Source organism: Cebus imitator, unplaced genomic scaffold (assembly GCF_001604975.1).
Source record: "Cebus imitator isolate Cc_AM_T3 unplaced genomic scaffold, Cebus_imitator-1.0 Scaffold24, whole genome shotgun sequence".
Taxonomy (NCBI): Eukaryota; Metazoa; Chordata; class Mammalia; order Primates; family Cebidae; genus Cebus; species Cebus imitator.
This window is the reverse complement of record NW_016107339.1, coordinates 11,018,535-11,036,426: the sequence shown is the minus strand read 5'-3', so window position 1 is coordinate 11,036,426 and position 17,892 is coordinate 11,018,535. Positions and strand designations below refer to the sequence as shown.

General features: G+C 48.0%; 1 protein-coding gene and 1 long non-coding RNA gene across 9 annotated transcripts in view; one reads left to right on the top strand and one right to left on the bottom strand.

Moving 5' to 3' along the window:
• SCUBE3 (signal peptide, CUB domain and EGF like domain containing 3) overlaps nucleotides 1-16,652 on the top strand; it is a 38,404-nt gene extending 21,752 nt beyond the window's left edge. For 4 of the 6 annotated variants that reach the window (XM_037736392.1, XM_037736390.1, XM_037736391.1 and 1 more), the window contains 16 exons: nucleotides 1,417-1,533; nucleotides 3,603-3,725; nucleotides 4,194-4,310; nucleotides 5,253-5,378; nucleotides 5,670-5,786; nucleotides 5,933-6,037; nucleotides 6,333-6,449; nucleotides 6,775-6,933; nucleotides 7,177-7,392; nucleotides 7,750-7,911; nucleotides 8,122-8,289; nucleotides 8,811-8,972; nucleotides 9,359-9,556; nucleotides 10,089-10,241; nucleotides 10,349-10,428; nucleotides 12,464-16,652. In XM_037736392.1, coding sequence (XP_037592320.1) covers nucleotides 1,417-1,533; nucleotides 3,603-3,725; nucleotides 4,194-4,310; nucleotides 5,253-5,378; nucleotides 5,670-5,786; nucleotides 5,933-6,037; nucleotides 6,333-6,449; nucleotides 6,775-6,933; nucleotides 7,177-7,392; nucleotides 7,750-7,911; nucleotides 8,122-8,289; nucleotides 8,811-8,972; nucleotides 9,359-9,556; nucleotides 10,089-10,241; nucleotides 10,349-10,428; nucleotides 12,464-12,613 — 2,270 coding nt within the window. In that variant the 3' untranslated portion in view covers nucleotides 12,614-16,652. The remainder of the gene's footprint in view (nucleotides 1-1,416; nucleotides 1,534-3,602; nucleotides 3,726-4,193; nucleotides 4,311-5,252; nucleotides 5,379-5,669; nucleotides 5,787-5,932; nucleotides 6,038-6,332; nucleotides 6,450-6,774; nucleotides 6,934-7,176; nucleotides 7,393-7,749; nucleotides 7,912-8,121; nucleotides 8,290-8,810; nucleotides 8,973-9,358; nucleotides 9,557-10,088; nucleotides 10,242-10,348; nucleotides 10,429-12,463) is intronic. The other 2 variants (XR_005199081.1, XM_037736393.1) reach the window with 2 other exon arrangements.
• The window catches only part of LOC119470195, a 37,732-nt gene that overhangs the window by 15,346 nt on the left and 4,494 nt on the right, over nucleotides 1-17,892 (bottom strand). For 2 of the 3 annotated variants that reach the window (XR_005199082.1, XR_005199084.1), the window contains exons 2-3: nucleotides 9,497-9,599; nucleotides 8,769-8,913 (exon numbers count right to left, since the gene is read on the bottom strand). This is a non-coding gene — a long non-coding RNA (uncharacterized LOC119470195). The remainder of the gene's footprint in view (nucleotides 1-8,768; nucleotides 8,914-9,496; nucleotides 9,600-17,892) is intronic. The other variant, XR_005199083.1, reaches the window with a different exon arrangement.

The following is a 17,892-nucleotide window of genomic DNA, read 5'->3' as shown; positions in this document are numbered from 1 at the left end:
GTTTGGAACCTGAACTCAAGGTTCCCTACTAGGTTCCTCCCATAGTCTTGGGAGCCTCAGGAGAGACTAAAGTAGAAATGGTATAAAGAATATCCCACTCCAGGTTGGGCTACTCCACACATGGACATTTGACGGACCAGGGCCTGGCCAGGGACCCAGATAGAGTTAGGCTTCTTTTGGAGCCCTGGCCTTCCTGTTCTCATTGGTGACTAGAGTTGGGCCTGAGTGTGAAGAGTCAGAAACTCAAGAAGATGGCAGTACATCTGGTACTTGTCTTATTCAATTCCCTTGATTCTGAGAACCACTCTTCTATCCTCCCTAGTGGAGGCCTTGGGATTCTCTCTCTCTAATGGGATAATTCTAGTCACCCAAGAGGATAGTCCATACCATCTCCGCAGTCTCTGTATCAGGGCCTTTCACTATTTGAACTAATGGCTTTTCCTTGGACACATCTGACTTTCCCAAGCTACTATTTAAACCTGTTTTTTCTCCTGCTCTGAATTCAGAAAATAGGAAGAGTGACCCAGCCATACTCCTCCTACTCTGACCTTTCAGTGAAAGGGAACACTTACCAGTTAAGAGGGAGCAGCATAAGAGACAGCCAAAATAAGGATTTAGGTCTTATCAAGCTCTGAGGTTAATTCTTTCACTGACCTTTTTACACTTTTCCTTCTCTGGATTTTTCTCTTTCTTTTGCCCCTTCCTCTCCTATACAACATCTCCCCATTAGCAAAGTAAAACAACAAAACAGCCAGCTTATCTCCATCTAGAACTAAAAGGAGGGTTTGGGAGGAGTTGAAGGTAGATTAACCCAGTATGTGTTGTCTCCTCTGAGGATGAGCAGTCTGTGTCCTGGAAGTGGGATCTCTCTTAAGACAGGTGGGCAGGGGGGAAGGGGAAGATAAATTGATGGGTATTCTTCAGTTGTCTTAGGAATGGCCAGGTTCATTCTTTCCAATCCACCTACAGTAAGATTCTCCCACCACAATCCCTACTCGCCCACCACAGAGATAGTGGAAAAAGGAAGAAACTCCTATCTGTCCCTTCAGTTCCCTGGCGGCCAGAACCACCCTCACTTAGCTCCTATCCCTCCCTACTCCCCCACCACCTCCTCCACCCCCTCGGCACATTCCTGCCTGACAGCTCTGGCTTGTACCTGCCTCACTGCTGTCCACCTTGTTTCAATCAAGTAGGGGGCAGGGAAGTGGACTGCTTGGCTGTACTTGTAAGGGGATGGGGGTTGGGAGTGATGGGAGGAAGGGGGCCGGGAGCCTCCCTCGGCTTAATGCCCCTCCTAAAGCACAGGGAGGCAGCTGAGGCCTTCCCTCAGGCCTCCGTGGTCTCCATTACCCTCAGAGTCTCAGACTCCTCCAGGCTTCTAACCTGGTTACTATCCCCCATCTCTGTCCTAAACAGAGACTTGTGCTGTCAACAACGGGGGCTGTGACAGTAAGTGCCACGATGCAGCGACTGGTGTCCACTGCACCTGCCCTGTGGGTTTCATGCTGCAGCCAGACAGGAAGACCTGCAAAGGTAAGGACTTTGAAAGGACAGAAGCAGAGTGACCTTTGGTAAGAGGCTGAGGTTGGGACCAGAGATAGGGTGCCTATTATGGGATAACACCTCTTCAACCTCCTTCTGATAAAGAACCCAGGACATAGCTTAAGTGTTGTCTCCTATCTGCCTGCTCCATCTTAGTTCAAGGGGCAGAGAAGTCCTGTCAGTTCCTTAGTGCCCCTTCTCTTACTCCACCTTGTTTCCCTACTCTCATTCCTAGCCCCCACGGGTCCCTAACCCTCTTAGTTAATGGACATGTGATTCACATTTGCTTCTGGGTCTGGAAGGATATTTGAGCCCTGATTTTGTGTGTGTACAAGGTCACAGGTGTGCTCCATAACCTTCGCAACCTTTGTTCCATAACATTCCTCAGACCTTTCCAGTGGGCTCTGGGGAAATGATCTCCCCGCCTCGAAAGGCTGTACTGGTCAAAGGAAGAGTAGGATACCAGTTAGGAGGACTGAAGCTGGAGCCTGGCTACTTGGGTTCAGATCCCAGCCCTGTCTCCTACTAGCTCTGTGATCCTGGGCAAGTCACTTAATGTCTCTGTGCCTCAGTTTTCCCATAGTGCTTGCCTCATACTGTGTTGTGAGAATTAAATGAGTTATTATATAAAAAGTACTTAGAACAGTGCTTAGCAAATGGTAAGCACTTTGTGTAAACTGGTATTACAGTATAGCTACCCACATTATCCATTCTGTTTCCCCTCCTTTTAGCCAGGTCTGAGAGAGAATGGGGGGAAAGGGAGGAGGAAAAAGGAAGGGTAGCCATAGTGAAAATGGTGATTCATTAGGTCCATGTCCCTGGTCACAAGGAGTGGGGACTAGGAGGAGGACTGGGCTCGTTCTTTGTGTCTTTTGGCCCAACAGCTGCAAGAAGGAAGGGGGAGGCTGGGGCAGCAGGTCAGCCTGCCAGAGTTGAGAGGTTTCCTGCTGGGAAGGACTGTTGACAGGTATGCCAAGAGTGAAGTGGAAGGCTGCCCTCCCTGCCCCCTTCCCCAACCAGGGGTGAGTAGCCTGGGTCCTGTCTGCCACCAGCTTGGGGAACTTGACCTCAGGAAGGAAGCCATTTACCACCCCCCTTTCCTTTACTAGTGCTGAAAGCTGCCTCAGGCCTGAGTCTCTCCAGATCTCTCACAGTCCAGGCCCCTGCCTGGCCCCTAGCCCTCCCCCATCAGCTACCCAGCCTCACTGGCTCTCCTGGAGGTCCTCCCTGCCTGGCCTCTTTCCCAGCTCCTCCTCCTCCCTGAAGGACTGCCCCTTTTCAGTGAGTCCCTTTTGACTCTCCACCTCTCCTTGACCCTCCCCCCCCCCCCCCGCCCGCTGCCCCACCACCCTCCTCAGGGCTCTTGACAGGGCCCTTATGACAGGACTGAGGGATAGGAAAAAGATAACCTTACCTCCAGCCTTTCTGGGAATGGTCATTAGCTGGAGACTAAGGGTTAGCCCTATAGGTCAAATACCCACCTGCTCCCTCCTCCATGCAATTCCCTGAGGGCCTGATTCTGGTTCCCATTTGCCCCCTTATAAGTACACTCAATCAGGACCAGGTGCGGTGGCTCACCCTGTAATCCCAACACTTTGGGAGGCTGAGGTGGGCAGATCACCTGAGGTTGGGAGTTGAAGGCCAGCCTGACCAACATAGAGAAACCCTGAAATACAAAAAAATTAGCTGGATGTGGTGGTGCACACCTATAATCCCAGCTACTCGGGAGGCTGAAGCAGGAGAATCACTTGAACCCAGGAGGCAGAGGTTGTGGTGAGCCGAGATTGCACCATTCCATTCCAGCCTGGGCAGCAAGAGCGAAACTCTGTCTCAAAAACAAAACAAAACAAAAAAACCCCACTAAATCCCAGAAGACAGGGCGCTACTAATGGCCACAGATCCCCTGAACAGGGAAGAAACAGAGACGGGAGAGAGGAGTCAGAAGAGGCAGGCCCTGGACTCTCCTTGATTTTTGCATGTCTGTCAGTGAGGGAGGGATTTTCTCCTTATTTGTTCTCAGCCTTTGATATTATCTTTTATCCTCTTTTGTCCTTCTTCAGATATAGATGAGTGCCGCTTAAACAACGGGGGCTGTGACCACATTTGCCGCAACACAGTGGGCAGCTTCGAATGCAGTTGCAAGAAAGGCTATAAGCTTCTCATCAATGAGAGGAATTGTCAGGGTGAGCAGACTCCAGCAAAAGTGAAAGCCTTAGGAGTGGTTCTTGTGGGAGAGCTTCAAAGAGGCCAGAGGACTAAAGTCTTAGAATAGACACCATGCAGTCTCTACAGGCAGTATCATCCCGTGAATTCGCAAATGGTACCCTTTCCCCTCAGCAGACCAGCTCCATATCAAAGCACTCAGCTTGGCAAGGAGGGATGGATTTCACCCCAATTCATATCCTTGGCAGAACAGGACAATATCCTTGGCCGAGTAGGATATACCTAACCACACATGGTGGCCCTTCCTAATTCTAAGGACTCCAAGTAAAGGGAGCATAGAAGATGAATTGGCATGGTTAAATCACTGGTCCCAAAGCTAGGACATGAATAGGACTCTTCAGTTCAAGGGGGAAAACCAAGGCTTTGGGTCCTTCACCTAAGCAAGGGTCAAGTGCTCCATTCAGTGGCTTGAATCTTTGCTCTTCCAGATATAGACGAGTGTTCCTTTGATCGAACCTGTGACCACATATGTGTCAACACACCAGGAAGCTTCCAGTGTCTCTGCCATCGTGGCTACCTGTTGTATGGTGTCACCCACTGTGGGGGTAAGCTAGTAAGCCTGCACCCCCAACCACCCTGGCCCCCTCACCTCTTCACCCTCCAATTGAATAGGTTCCTGTGTTGGCTTGTGGCTATGGCCATCCCTGGGTGCATGTACCATGTCTGCATCCATTGTGATAAAATAGGAGGAATTAAGATAAGAGTCTGAAGAACAGCTGGGAGACTGAGGAAACAGCATCCTGCCTCCAAAATTCCTATCTCCCATTGCTATCACTGTCCCTGAATCCCCACTCTTAGCTCCCAAATGATGGTCTCACTGGTGTGGAGGAGTAGAAGGCTTTAAAAAGCTTGTTGGCTTGGCCAGGCGTGGTGGCTTACACCTGTAGTCCCTGCACTTTGGGAGGCTGAGGCGGGTGGATCACAAGGTCAAGAGATCAAGACCATCCTGGCCAACATGATGAAACCCCATCTCTACTAAAAGTATAAAAATTAGCTGGGCATGGTAGTGCATGCCTGTAGTCCCAGCTACTCGGGAGGGTGAGGCAGGAGAATGGCTTGAACCTGGGAGGCAGAGGTTGCAGTGAGCTGAGATCGAACCACTACACTCCAGCCTGGAGACACAGCGAGACTGTCTCGAAAAAAGAAAAAGCTTGTCAGCTTGGCCCTTTCTCAATCATTCCTTTGGGGACAGTGATAAGGAAAGGATGTTTGAGCCAACAGTCATCTTATAGTGCCTAGAATGCTTTTTTAACTTTTTTAAATTGTAAGAATATTTAACATGAGATCTACTCCCTTAAAGTTTTAAGTGTGCACTGCAGTATTGTGACCTATAGGCATATTGTTGTACAGTAGATCTCTTGAACTTACTCATCTTGCATAACTCAGGGTACCTGGAACTCTAACCAAAGGCCCTCACTCACTGCCAACTCTCTGACTCCTCCTCCAACCCCATCGTTGTTTTTCTGTCTTCCTACTCCTTCTCCCAGATGTGGATGAATGCAGCATCAACCGGGGAGGTTGCCGCTTTGGCTGCATCAACACTCCTGGAAGCTACCAGTGTACCTGCCCCGCAGGCCAGGGCCGGCTGCATTGGAACGGCAAAGATTGCACAGGTGGGCAATGCCCTCTGCTGGCCAAGATGACACTGCAGTTTCGCGGGGCCATTGGGGTTCTGGAATGCATAGAGTATCATGTTGAGGAAAGGTGTGAGGTGGGAAAGGGTGGAGAATGTAGCCATTTTGAGTTAAAGACATGAAATTTGTAGTGAATAATCCCATCATCAGTCTCCATGGGTGCAACAATTATTATGCAAGTAGCTGATTATTTTCCTCCAAATTACCCAACTGAGGGAGAGAGTGGGAAAGGAATGTACCCATTTCCTCAGGCCTCTCTCCCCTTCCTAGAGCCAGTGAAATGTCAAGGCAGTCCTGGAACCTCAAAAGCCATGCTCAGCTGCAACCGGTCTGGCAAGAAGGACACCTGTGCCCTGACCTGTCCCTCCAGGGCCCGGTTTTTGCCAGGTACATGGGAGGAGGGTGTTGGAAAGCTGTGGAGGAGAAAAGAGGAAGGGCTGGCCATTCAGGCAGCTCCTTCACTCCCCTTGAATTCCTCCAGCCAGTGGGGGTTGGGAAGGCAGGTCAGAACTGTGACAGGCTCCTTCTCTCAGAATCTGAGAATGGCTTCACGGTGAGCTGTGGCACCCCCAGCCCCAAGGCTGCTCCAGCCCGAGCTGGCCACAACGGGAACAGCACAAACTCCAACCACTGCCATGGTGAGCACCAGCCCAGAAGCCTTGTTCCCACCCTACTCTCTTGCTTAATCCCTTATTTTTCTTCTTCATCAATCCCCCGGCCTTCCTTTCTCCTGGATCCTCTTTTTTGCCCTGTTGTAATTCTCCACCCCTGTTCTCTCACTCCCTCTGCCCTAATATCTGATCTCCTTGGCTTTCATAATCTCACTTCCCCAGCCAAGCCCCTGCCTTATTGCCCAGCTTCTCAACATCCCCCACAGCACCCCTGAACTCCATGGGCATCCCATACTGTGCTGAGTTTCTGCCATCCCTCTAGAGGCTACAGTGATACCCATTAAACAACGGGTCTCCTTCAAGATCAAAGATGCCAAATGTCGTTTGCACCTGCGAAACAAAGGCAAAACAGAGGAGGCTGGCAGAATCACAGGGCCAGGTCTGGACTGGGGACCCCATTCCAATTGGCTATCTGGCCACTAAACCCTCCTTACCCCTCAGCTCCTCTTAGTGAGATCTCTTTCAAAAACCCACCAGCACCCTGAACTCTAGGCAGAGTAGAGGAAAAAGCAGCTATAGGCAACAGGATCCAAGGAAGTTCCAGAATATTCTCCTCCACCAACTAATTAGGACCCTAGACTAAAACAGGATTAAGAGATAGTCAGAGATCTGGGGAGGTCTGTCTGGGTTTGGGTGAAGAAGTGAGACTGGGAGTGAGAACTTTCCAGGGGATGCTCCTGGGATTGACAAGCCCTCTCTCCCAGGTGGTGCCCCCTGCTCTGAATGCCAGGTCACCTTCATCCACCTTAAGTGTGACTCTTCTCGGAAGGGCAAGGGCCGACGGGCCCGGACCCCTCCAGGCAAGGAGGTCACACGGCTCACCCTGGAACTGGAGGCAGAGGTCAGAGCCGAAGAAACCACAGGTGGGACTGGGAGCCCTGTTGGGAAGAGGACTGGAAGGGGAGGGCAGAGGTGGGGAAACCACAGGTCTCAGTAGCAAAAGGAAGGGATGGAGCCTGTACTAGGGGCAGACCCTGTCTAGTGCCAAGCCTAAAAGCTAGTCCCTCTTACCATACCCCTCCTAGCTCCCAGCTTTGTTCCCCTGCCCTCCTGCTCACAGCAACTCTTTCTCCTCCTCCCTGACACACACGGCCATCTACCACCAGCCAGCTGTGGGCTGCCCTGTCTCCGACAGCGAATGGAACGGCGGCTGAAAGGATCCCTGAAGATGATCAGAAAGTCCATCAACCAGGACCGCTTCCTGCTGCGCTTGGCAGGCCTTGATTATGAGCTGGCCCACAAGCCGGGCCCAGTAGCTGGGGAGCGAGCAGAGCCGATGGAGTCCTGTAGGCCTGGGCAGCACCGTGCTGGGGCCAAGTGTGGTAAGGGAGCTTACTGGGGAGTAGGGATGTGGGAAAGACCCAGTTTGAGCCTGGCTCAGAGCAGGACCCTTTGTGGCCTCAATTGTGTTTCTCAAATTATGAGGCAGCCAGGATGATTACTGCCTGCTGTCCTCCCTTCCATGGTCCCAGGCTGAAATCTAGAAGGATGCCACGTGGGGCCAGCAATCCTCCTGCACACTGCTTTGACCCTCCTATCCCCCAAAGTAGGATTGTGTTTGTTTGCTGACAAAGAGATTCTCCCTAAATCGGGGGCTATGGGGGGAGTGAGGAGTCCCAGGTCTGGGTGGTGGGAAATGGGGGGGGGGTGGGTGGCTAGCACGGCCGACTCTCCCTCAGTCAGCTGCCCGCAGGGAACGTACTACCACGGCCAGACGGAGCAGTGTGTGCCATGCCCAGCGGGTACCTTCCAGGAGAGAGAAGGGCAGCTCTCCTGCGACCTTTGCCCTGGGAGTGATGCCCACGGGCCTCTTGGAGCCACCAGCGTCACCACGTGTGCAGGTGCCAGGGGAACAAACAATACAGAGTGGGGTAGGGTGGGCACTGGGATGCCCATGGGCATGGGATTTCCCAAAGGGCAGGCCCAGGCTCCAGGCCACTCTCTTATAGTCAACATCCTGTTTGTATGCCTTTGTCCCCTGAGATTGGGTGACCCCCATGGGGATGACTCAGGACCATCCCTATCAGAGTTGGGTCCTTGATTCATTGCAGGTCAGTGCCCACCTGGCCAACACTCTGTAGATGGTTTCAAGCCCTGCCAGCCATGCCCACGTGGTACCTACCAACCTGAAACAGGACGGACCCTATGCTTCCCTTGTGGTGGGGGCCTCACCACCAAGCAGGAAGGGGCCATTTCCTTCCAAGACTGTGACACAAAAGGTGAGTAAGCTACTCACCTCCCTGGGGGATTCCCCAACCCCAACTACTCCCAAAATACTCCAAGTTCTCAGGGTGGACCTGAGTGTGTTGACCCACCATTTTCTCCAAACCAGCAACAGGCCCAACTACTTGACCAACCATACCATGCTGCTTCCAGGACCCACCCTGCCCCTCCACCAGTCCCAAGCTTGGCAACTGAGAAATCATTAACAGTCCCACTTACCCCTCCACTTTGCAGAACTGGTGGCATATTCTCCATATCCCAAATGAATTTCTATATAGGTTTGGAACTGTGCTCAGCATCTGAAAGAAAAGGATTGGCACTGTAGCCAACCACTCTGTAAACTTTGTTTTTCCATGGGCTTAAATTCTGGCATAACTGGGAAAGGTTGAGAACCTAGAAAGAACTTTGATGTATCTGACCTCCTGATTCTCCAAGATAAATGTATCCTGTCCATCCCATGCCCCGTAACTTTCACCTGCCCACCATCTTGATTCCTGCCTTTCTCCCTTGCCTGCAGTCCAGTGCTCCCCAGGGCACTACTATGACACCAGCATCCATCGCTGTATTCGCTGTGCCATGGGCTCCTATCAGCCCGACTTTCGTCAGAACTTCTGCACCCGCTGTCCAGGAAACACAAGTACAGACTTTGATGGCTCTACCAGTGTGGCCCAATGCAAGAGTATGTGGCAAGCCAGGCTGTGGAAAAGGGAGGAAAGAGGCCTGGGAGCAATAGACATGTAAAGGAGGGGTGTGGAGGGGGAGGAAAGCCCCACCTTACATTTCTTCCCAACATACTCAATCTCAAGGCCAGTTGCTAAGCTGGACTCTGTAGCACCCTCTCCCTGGAGACAGGTAATGAGGAAGCAGAGACAGGTGAAGTGAGAAGAGAAGGTACTAAAAGGGCAGGAAGGAAGATGGACCCAGAGCTTGGAAAATAATGATGAACTAGGATGGAGGCTTCCCATAAATGTCTGACCTCTACTTCAGAACTCTTCAATTCCCCCAACTCATTTTCCCACTGACTTCCCTTCTCTTTCTTGTTCTATCTACTGGGGCTGACTGCAGATCGTCAGTGTGGTGGGGAGCTGGGTGAGTTCACTGGCTATATCGAGTCCCCCAACTACCCGGGCAACTACCCAGCCGGCGTGGAGTGCATCTGGAACATCAACCCCCCACCCAAGCGCAAGATCCTTATCGTGGTACCTGAGATCTTCCTGCCATCTGAGGATGAGTGTGGGGACGTCCTCGTCATGAGAAAGAACTGTGGGTGGCTTGCAGAGCTGGGCCAGGGAAGGGCAGTCCAAATCTAGTTAAGGCGGGAAGACAGAGAGACTGATACAGGAAGAACTGAGGCAGTGAAGTCAGGGATCTATGAGGGTGAAATAGTGAAAGGCTTTTAGGAAGAGAGAAGCTAGGAAGAGAGAAGCTAACAGAGGAAAACAACAATGATACATGTTTGGTGGAGAACAGAGTTAAGAAAGCTAGCAGTGGGGCCAGAACTCCAATGGTGTTACATACATCACTCCTATCATAGCATTTTTGCCATTCCATTTATTTAAATGTCAAATGTGTTACACTATGTGAGTGCCCGGGTATCAAGGAGGAATTGTGAATGAGCCCAGTGGGCAATGGGAGAGGGTGCGGGGTGAGATGTGTGTATGTGAAGGGGTAGCCTTTGTCAGAATGGTTCTCTCTTTTTCCCCATACCCCCCATCATAAGCTCTACAGCCCACGTTCTAGGAGGGCTTGGGTAGCCTGCCCTGCTGCTGTACTGACCTGCTGCTTGCCTTCCCAGCATCCCCATCCTCTATTACCACTTATGAGACCTGCCAGACCTATGAGCGCCCCATTGCCTTCACTGCCCGTTCCAGGAAGCTCTGGATCAACTTCAAGACAAGCGAAGCCAACAGTGCCCGTGGCTTCCAGATCCCCTATGTTACCTATGATGGTGAGCCAAGGAGGTGGGTGAGAAGGGGAGGTACATAAGTTTTGAGAAGGAACCAGGAGAGCAGGAAGAGCTCCCGCCCCTGAGCCCCTCCTTGGTTGACGTTGCAGAGGACTATGAGCAGCTGGTAGAAGACATTGTGCGAGACGGCCGGCTCTATGCCTCTGAAAACCACCAGGAGATTTTAAAGGTAAGTGATTGTTAACAATAATGATAGCTAACACTTAATGAACATGTAATAATGTACAGGCAATATGCTAAGTGCTTACATGAATATTCTCATTTGATATACACAATAGCTCTATGAGGTAGGTGCTTTCTCCATTCCCTCTTTATAGATCAGAAAACTGGGGCATAGAGAGTTAAAGAACCTGCCCCATGGTAAAGCTGGGATTTGAGCCCAAGCCCATCTGACTACAGTGTCACCCACTCTATATTATACCTTGGGGAAACTTGGAAGAGAAAGGGAAGGTGAGGAGAAGAAATGTCTCTACCTCTTCCACCAAGAGATATGTAGAAAATGAAGTACAGAAAGATACTTTAGCATCAGTCCCTTCCTTCCCTTATTACCTCCCCAGGCCCCATTAAGAAGCAGCAGATCAGTTAGGCATAGTGGCTCATGCCTGTAATCCCAGCACTTTGGGAAGCCGAGATGGGTGGATCACATGAGGTCAGGAGTTTGAGACCAGCCTGGCCGACATGGTGAAACTTTGTCTCTACTAAAAATACAGAATTAGCCAGGTGTGGTGGCAGGCACCTGTAATACCAGCTACTTGGGAAGTTGAGGCAGGAGAATTGCTTGAACCCAGGAAGCGGAGGTTGCAGTGAGCTGAGATCATGCCATCGTACTCCAGCCTGGGCAACAGAGTGAGACTCTGTCTCAAAAAAACAAAAACAAAAAAAGCAGTAGCCAATCTAGCACAGCTTTCTCAGAAATCAATTCATGTATAGATTTCTTTTCAAGGAAAAGAAATACTTCCAACATTGAAGACAGGACTAGATGCCCTGGGTCAATGGATCCCAATTTGAGAAAATCTTCTTTAAGAAATAGAATTATCCTTCATAAATTATCACTGCAAAAAAAAGTTAGTAAAATATTTTTATATTATAAAATTAAAAAATTTATAAAAATCTATAAAAAATTTTTATTTTATATAAAATATTTTATATTCAAAATAAAAGCCTTGATGACAGAAATCACCTAGAACTTACAGACTTCAAAGAATATAATTTTAACAACACTTTTCAAACATTTTTAAACCATCTGAACCCTTATTTCAAATCAAATGTATTGTGGAACTCCAACACATAAGGCAGTGCAGCTATTCGGATTAAAGCGGGGTGAGAGGCTGAAACCCCTACTTCTTATTGCAAAAATCCACTGATGCCATGGAAGGAGAACTAGCCTAGGAGCCAGAAAGTCTGAGTTTTAATGCACAGTGCCTGGCACCTAGTAGGCTCTCCACATACCATGCTGCTGTTACAGGGTAGTCAAGAAAGGCCTCTAAGGAGAAGAGAACCAAACGAGGTAAAAGGGCTCCCTCCCCATTAGAAGATGAGGGATGAGCATTCCAGGCTGAGGAGCATAGGAGCAATTTAGCGTGTTTAGGAATTTCAAGAAGGCCAGTGTGGCTCAGCAGAGGGAGAAAGAGTGGAGGTGGAAAGTTAAGACGCAGATCACATTCAGCCTATGGACCATGCAAGGGACTCAGCTTTACTCTGAGTGATAAAAGAAACCTGAAAAGAGTTTCAAACAGAAAAAGATGAACTAATCAAAAACACAAAAAGTCACTCTGGCTGCTGTGGGGAGAACAGTTTATGGAGGGACAAAGGTAGAAGCATGGAGACCAATTAGGAGACTACTACAGCTTTAAGTCAGAGATGATGGTGGCTTGGGAAGATGGTGAGAAGTGGTCAGATCCAGACACATTTTGAAGGTAGAGTCAATAAGATTTGCTATAATTGTAAGCAAGAAAGAGGATACAAGGATGACCCCAAGGATTGGGGCTTAAGTAACAGAAGGATGGAGCTGCCATTGACTCATTTGTGGAATTCCAAAGTAGGGGCAGATGGTGGGGATGGGAATCCAGAATTTACCTCTGGATATATGCATACCTTCATGCATGAGATGCCTAGTAGACATCAAGAAGGGCTGCTGAGTCACGATGTTCCTCTTTCCCACCCCCAACACTGAGGCTGACATTGTTCCCTGTCATCCTCTGCAGGACAAGAAGCTCATCAAGGCCTTCTTTGAGGTGCTAGCGCACCCCCAGAACTACTTCAAGTACACAGAGAAACACAAGGAGATGCTGCCAAAATCCTTCATCAAGCTGCTCCGCTCCAAAGTTTCCAGCTTCCTGAGGCCCTACAAATAGTAACCCTAGGATCAGAGACCCAATTTTTTAAGCCCTCAGACTCCTTAGCCCTCAGAGCTGGCAGCCCCCTCCCCTCAGAAAAGGAACTCTCTCCTCTCTTTGGAGGGAAAAAGAAAATATCACTACACAGACCAGGCACTCTCCCTTTCTATCTTTCTAGTTTCCTTTCCTTGTCTCTTTCTGCCTGTCTCTCTGTTTCCCCTTTTCTTACATGGCCTGTAGGAAAGCCATTCAGTACTGGCTCTAGTCCCCCTGAGAGGTAAAGAAACAGTACAGCCCCTTCTACTGCCCATTTTACCAGCTCAGATTCCTAGCCCTATCAGCTTGGAAGGGTGCCAGAGGCCCATGAAGGAAGTGGGTCTGGTGGGGAATGGGGAGGAGAAAGGGCTTCTGCCATTATAGGGTTGTGCCTTGCTAGTCAGGAGCCAAAATGTCCCCTGGCTCTGCTCTCTAGGGTGATTCTAACAGCCCAGGGTCCTGCCAAAGAAGCCTTTGATTTACAGGCTTAATGCCAGCACCAGTCCTCTGGGACACACTGAGCTCTGGACTGCCCACATGGCCAGCTTTCTTGTCTGTACAGATTCTCTCTTTCTTTCCCCACGTCTGCCTGGGATCTACTCCATAAGGGTTTACAAATGACCCACAACACTGAGTTAGTGGACACTGGCTAAATGAGGAAGAGCAGCAGGCATTATCATGTTGAAGGCCCCGCTGTGGCTTTCTAAAAGACTATAGCTCTGCAGGACAGAAACCAGGTTTTAAAGCATTGCCCCCAAAAAAAGAAAACAGAAAGAAAAGAAAATGTATCATCTAAAGGACTAGACACAGAACAATTGGAAGTCAACTTCAAACACTAATACCTTTTCGTACTTGTCTTCCCTGGCCCAGCCACTTCCTCAGCCCCACCTGCATGCTCCCTGGGGGAGCCCTATGCCCCTTGCTACATGTTGTCCTTAAAGAAATATGGCCATTGACATGAAACCAGCCTAGGCCTTGCCCTACAGTTGTCTTTCCCTTGTAGCCCCAGCTGGCTTGTGGGCTTCACCAAAGAGGACCCCACTCTGCAGCCAGCCTGGAGCCACCTACCTCTGGCCTCAGGCTGTGGGCAGCAAAAAAGAATGTGTGTGCACTTGGCAAGCCTCCTGCCCACCCTGTCCACACCTAATAAGTGCAATCATTTTGAGTCTTCCTATGTTGTCTAGAGGGGGGAGTTTTTGTTTTCTGGTTTGTTTTTTGTTTTTGTTTCTTTTTCCTCTATTAGAAATACCCTATTTATAGCTGCCCAAGAGAAAAGAGTGTATGTTTGGAGTGGAAGAAAATCGGTTTTGAATCTTATGAACCTTGAGTGCTGGAGCATCTGATCTGTTTCTATGCCACCAGTGGCCACCTAGAACCCTTGGCTGTGGTAATCCAGGGTAATTGTGCAGAGGCATCTGATGTGTAGGAAAGTAATTCTGGGGATGTGATGGAGCAGGAAGGAGAGGGACCTATGTTTGCTAAATCAGTCCTGCTGTCCCTATGCTCTCGATGGAGTCAGCGTGAACCTCATGATTATAGAAGCCAATGGAACTGGTCAATGATTCTCTACCCCAAGTAGGGAAAACCTCCATCTTTTCCCTGTCTTTATCCTGTTATCCCCTGGTGTACACATGGAAGAGGACCAGGACATACCACCTGGGGATGGGCTGACTCGGTCCTGAGCCAGAGTCAAGGCTGTGGGAGCCAAGAATAAGACAGAAGGCATCAGATATTTGCCTGGCTCTGGTCACTTCCCTCTCGAAGTTGACTTCAAGCCTAGCTTCCTCAACTACTGTTTTTCAAAAGGAAGAATTAAATGAAAGAAGAATCAAGTCTGTGCCCAAGCCCAAAGCCTGCACACATTCTGCCCTTAATCCAACTGCTGCCTATAAAATTATTTTTAATTTTCTCCCTCTAGTTCTCCCAAAGCTGTAGTCCTAATCAATCAAAGGCTACCAACTGACTCCTCAGGTTCATTTCTTTTTTTTTTTTTTCCTTTTAACACTCCTGGTAACTCATAGAACCACTCAGGTTCATTTCTAGGTGACTGTCCTAGGCTACTGCTCCCCTAGGAGCCTCAACAGTAAATAAAGGAGCCTGACCCCCTACCCTCCCATCAGTAGCATTCACCATCTAAGACAGCCGTAGCAGTGGGTAGTCAATGACACAGCTAGATTCCCTGACAACCATTAGCCAACATCATGGCCCTTGTGAGTAGAGTGTCTGATTACCTTTGTCTTTCTGGGTCAAAGAGGGCCACTATAAAGATGCAAAATAGCTGCTTCCAAAAAAGGGAAATGGTCATTTGGTAGGAGTGTCTGTACTTCCCACGAAGCACCGTGAAAACTGCTTTAATCAACTCTGACCATCCTAATTCTTCACCAGAAGCTAGGATAACTTTCTGATTCCTCTCTTCTTGCCATTTTGCATCTCTTGGAAAGCCAAACAGTGAGCATGCTTCTCAACTTGTGCCTTCAGGGTCTGGCTTCTCCTTTCTCCCTTCCTTTCCCATCACATCATACATACACACAAATACACTTCCTCTAGCCATTTATTCCATGGTTTATGAGACCTGCAAATGAGTTCCACAGTATGGAAGGCATAGACCACTAGGCTTCTTAATTGATGTCAAGGTAGATCTTGGTAAGCAGGTAAAAACCTGGTATTGTCCACCAAGTTTAATTTAGGTCCTTCAAGTTGGAGGTTAAGAACCCAGGCAAAGCTGCTGCTGAACCTATGGAGGAAGCTGGCCCTGGGACATCAAACTAGGGATTAAGTGAATTGAATGAGGAGTCAACACTCAGGGACATTCTAGGTCTTTACAGGTCAGACAGAAGAGAGGTTTTTACCACTGGAGGGGAAATGGAAAAATGGTATAAATAGGAACCCTTCATGAAGCAACCCAGAGGCCTCTCTGCAGGGTAGGGTATGGGGCTACAGTAATGTGGGGCCTCCATTCATCTTAGTACAAAACCTGACCTGCTCTAAGCCTGGAAATGGGAAGCAGTTTCCATGAAGGCTTCATGCACGAAGTGATGCATACCAGAAAGGCACTTACATCCTCAGCAATGCGGCCGTTCCTCCTTACTTGTCTGCCTCCCTCTTTCTATATTATCAGGCCATGCCTATTCCTACAACCTGAGACAACTCTTGGAATCAGGAGAAAACTGACCAGATCCTGGACTTGAGCTGCCTTCCCCAGGCCTAGAAATCCCCAAAGGCTGACACTGAGCTGTGACTGATTTAACAGCCCCCAGGATTTGGTCAGTTTGAGGTAGTGGAGACTCAGATTTGTTGCTGAAAGTTCAGAAACACAGTCCTGGTCTTTGGCCCTAAAGAAACTTTTTATATATGAGAAGTGTTCTCTATATACATGTTTGAGGTGACTCTGGAATGGATTATGAAGTCATACCTCAAAATGTCAGAAAACATTACAGAGCATTCAAACTTTTGTATTTGCTGCTTAACCTCAATGTTACAGCCACAAACGGGGTACAAAGACAAAGCATAACTGACCATAAGCAGAATATTAACCTTCCAGGTTTCTTTCTTAAGCACAGTAAGAGAAAAGTGGGAGCAAACAACACAAGGATATTTTTACATGTGACCCATCTCAAAGGTAGCACATCCTATCCTTGTGCCATTATTTGTACAAGGAATATATATGATTAGAAGGAATAGAACCCCCAGTTGTCATCAGCTTTTTTAGACACCACAGGTTGTAGCAATTTGAACAAACTGAAAACTTTATTCTTCTGTGTAAGCTGAAGTTTCAGAGAATAATCATCGCCATGTGGAAGGCTTTTTGTTAAATGCAGAAGAAATCGTAAAATATTGTATTTATATCTGCCTTCCACTGCTGCCAATATAGTAAGCATCTCCAAAATCAATAATAAACAGCAAATGATGCAGTTCATAGAGTATTTTGCACTTGGGGAAAAATATGTATCTGAATTGTAAAAAGAAATGTTTGGATTTTGTATGTCTTTTTTATTATTATTAAAATACTAAATGAAACTCCCCAGCCTGGCATCTTTTCCTCTATCACAACAGCTTATCCTAAAGCCAGAAAAAAGCCTTGAGGAGACAATGTCTTCTGGCTTCTAGATAAAACGTACCCAAATTTTTTGGCAATTCATCCTAATGACTTTAAAATTTAAAAAGGCTTGTTTTCTTTTTTGTCTATCCTTAAAAGCAGTATCAAGCATTATCTCCTGAAGGGGATTTAAGAAGTAGGGGAAATTTATTGCTCCTCCTTGCCACAGTACAGTCCACAACAGCTGGCCAGGCCACAGGCAGTTCAGCACGTCCCTAGCCAAGATGTCCCACCTCTAGGAAAGTGCCAGCACTGAGGGTCACCCAGTGTCATTATTTTTACGTAGTACACTCTTGGCCACCAAATAGTATTGTAAATACAGATCATTCAGCCATTACCACCATCACTACTCCTATAGGGCACAAGAAAGCAATGTCCAATCTCTTTTATAAATGAACAGGCCCAATTTCTAGGCTCAGAGATGATAGATAAAACTTAGCTATTGCAATTATATAATTCCCTGACATGAAATTTTATTGGATTTAATATCTACACGATATAGCCATTTAAGAGTATAACATGAGGAACAAGGTAAAATCTACCTAATCAAAAAACATGATGAGGTGGCCTATCAGAATCTTAAACTTCCCCTTTAGCATCTATAGTGAAGTTATAGATGAGGTACATTCATTCCATAATTACTGAGCTCCTATTATATGCCAGGCAGTGAGCATCTGCTCATCAGCTTACTGACAATAGCCATACTCAAGATCCACAATCCTCATGTAACTTTCTGATTATAATCTTCAGGTAAGATTCCCCAACAGGAGAGATAATCCAGTTCACTTGGTGGCTCTAAGTATGAAAGAATAAACTGGCATTCTATTATTCACATTAACTTACTATGAATTTGATTTAATGTGACAAAACATGAACACCTTTGTGTGGACTGACAAAATCACACTTCTAGAACTGCAAAGCCAAGGACCGTATCCATGACCTTTATACTACACCAACTTGGTGCCATTGTCTTTGACTTCTCTCATAATTTACTTCTATTCCAAGAACAAGTCTTCTTCCTTACTTCCCAGGACATTTGCTTTGGTGTCCCAAAATAGTGGATAGTCAGAGACCTTGGAGTTTGGATATGCCTATATTAAGAAGTCTTCCAAATTGGGTAAATGAAGATTTTCCATGGGTATGTGAAGATTGCAAGGAATATCCA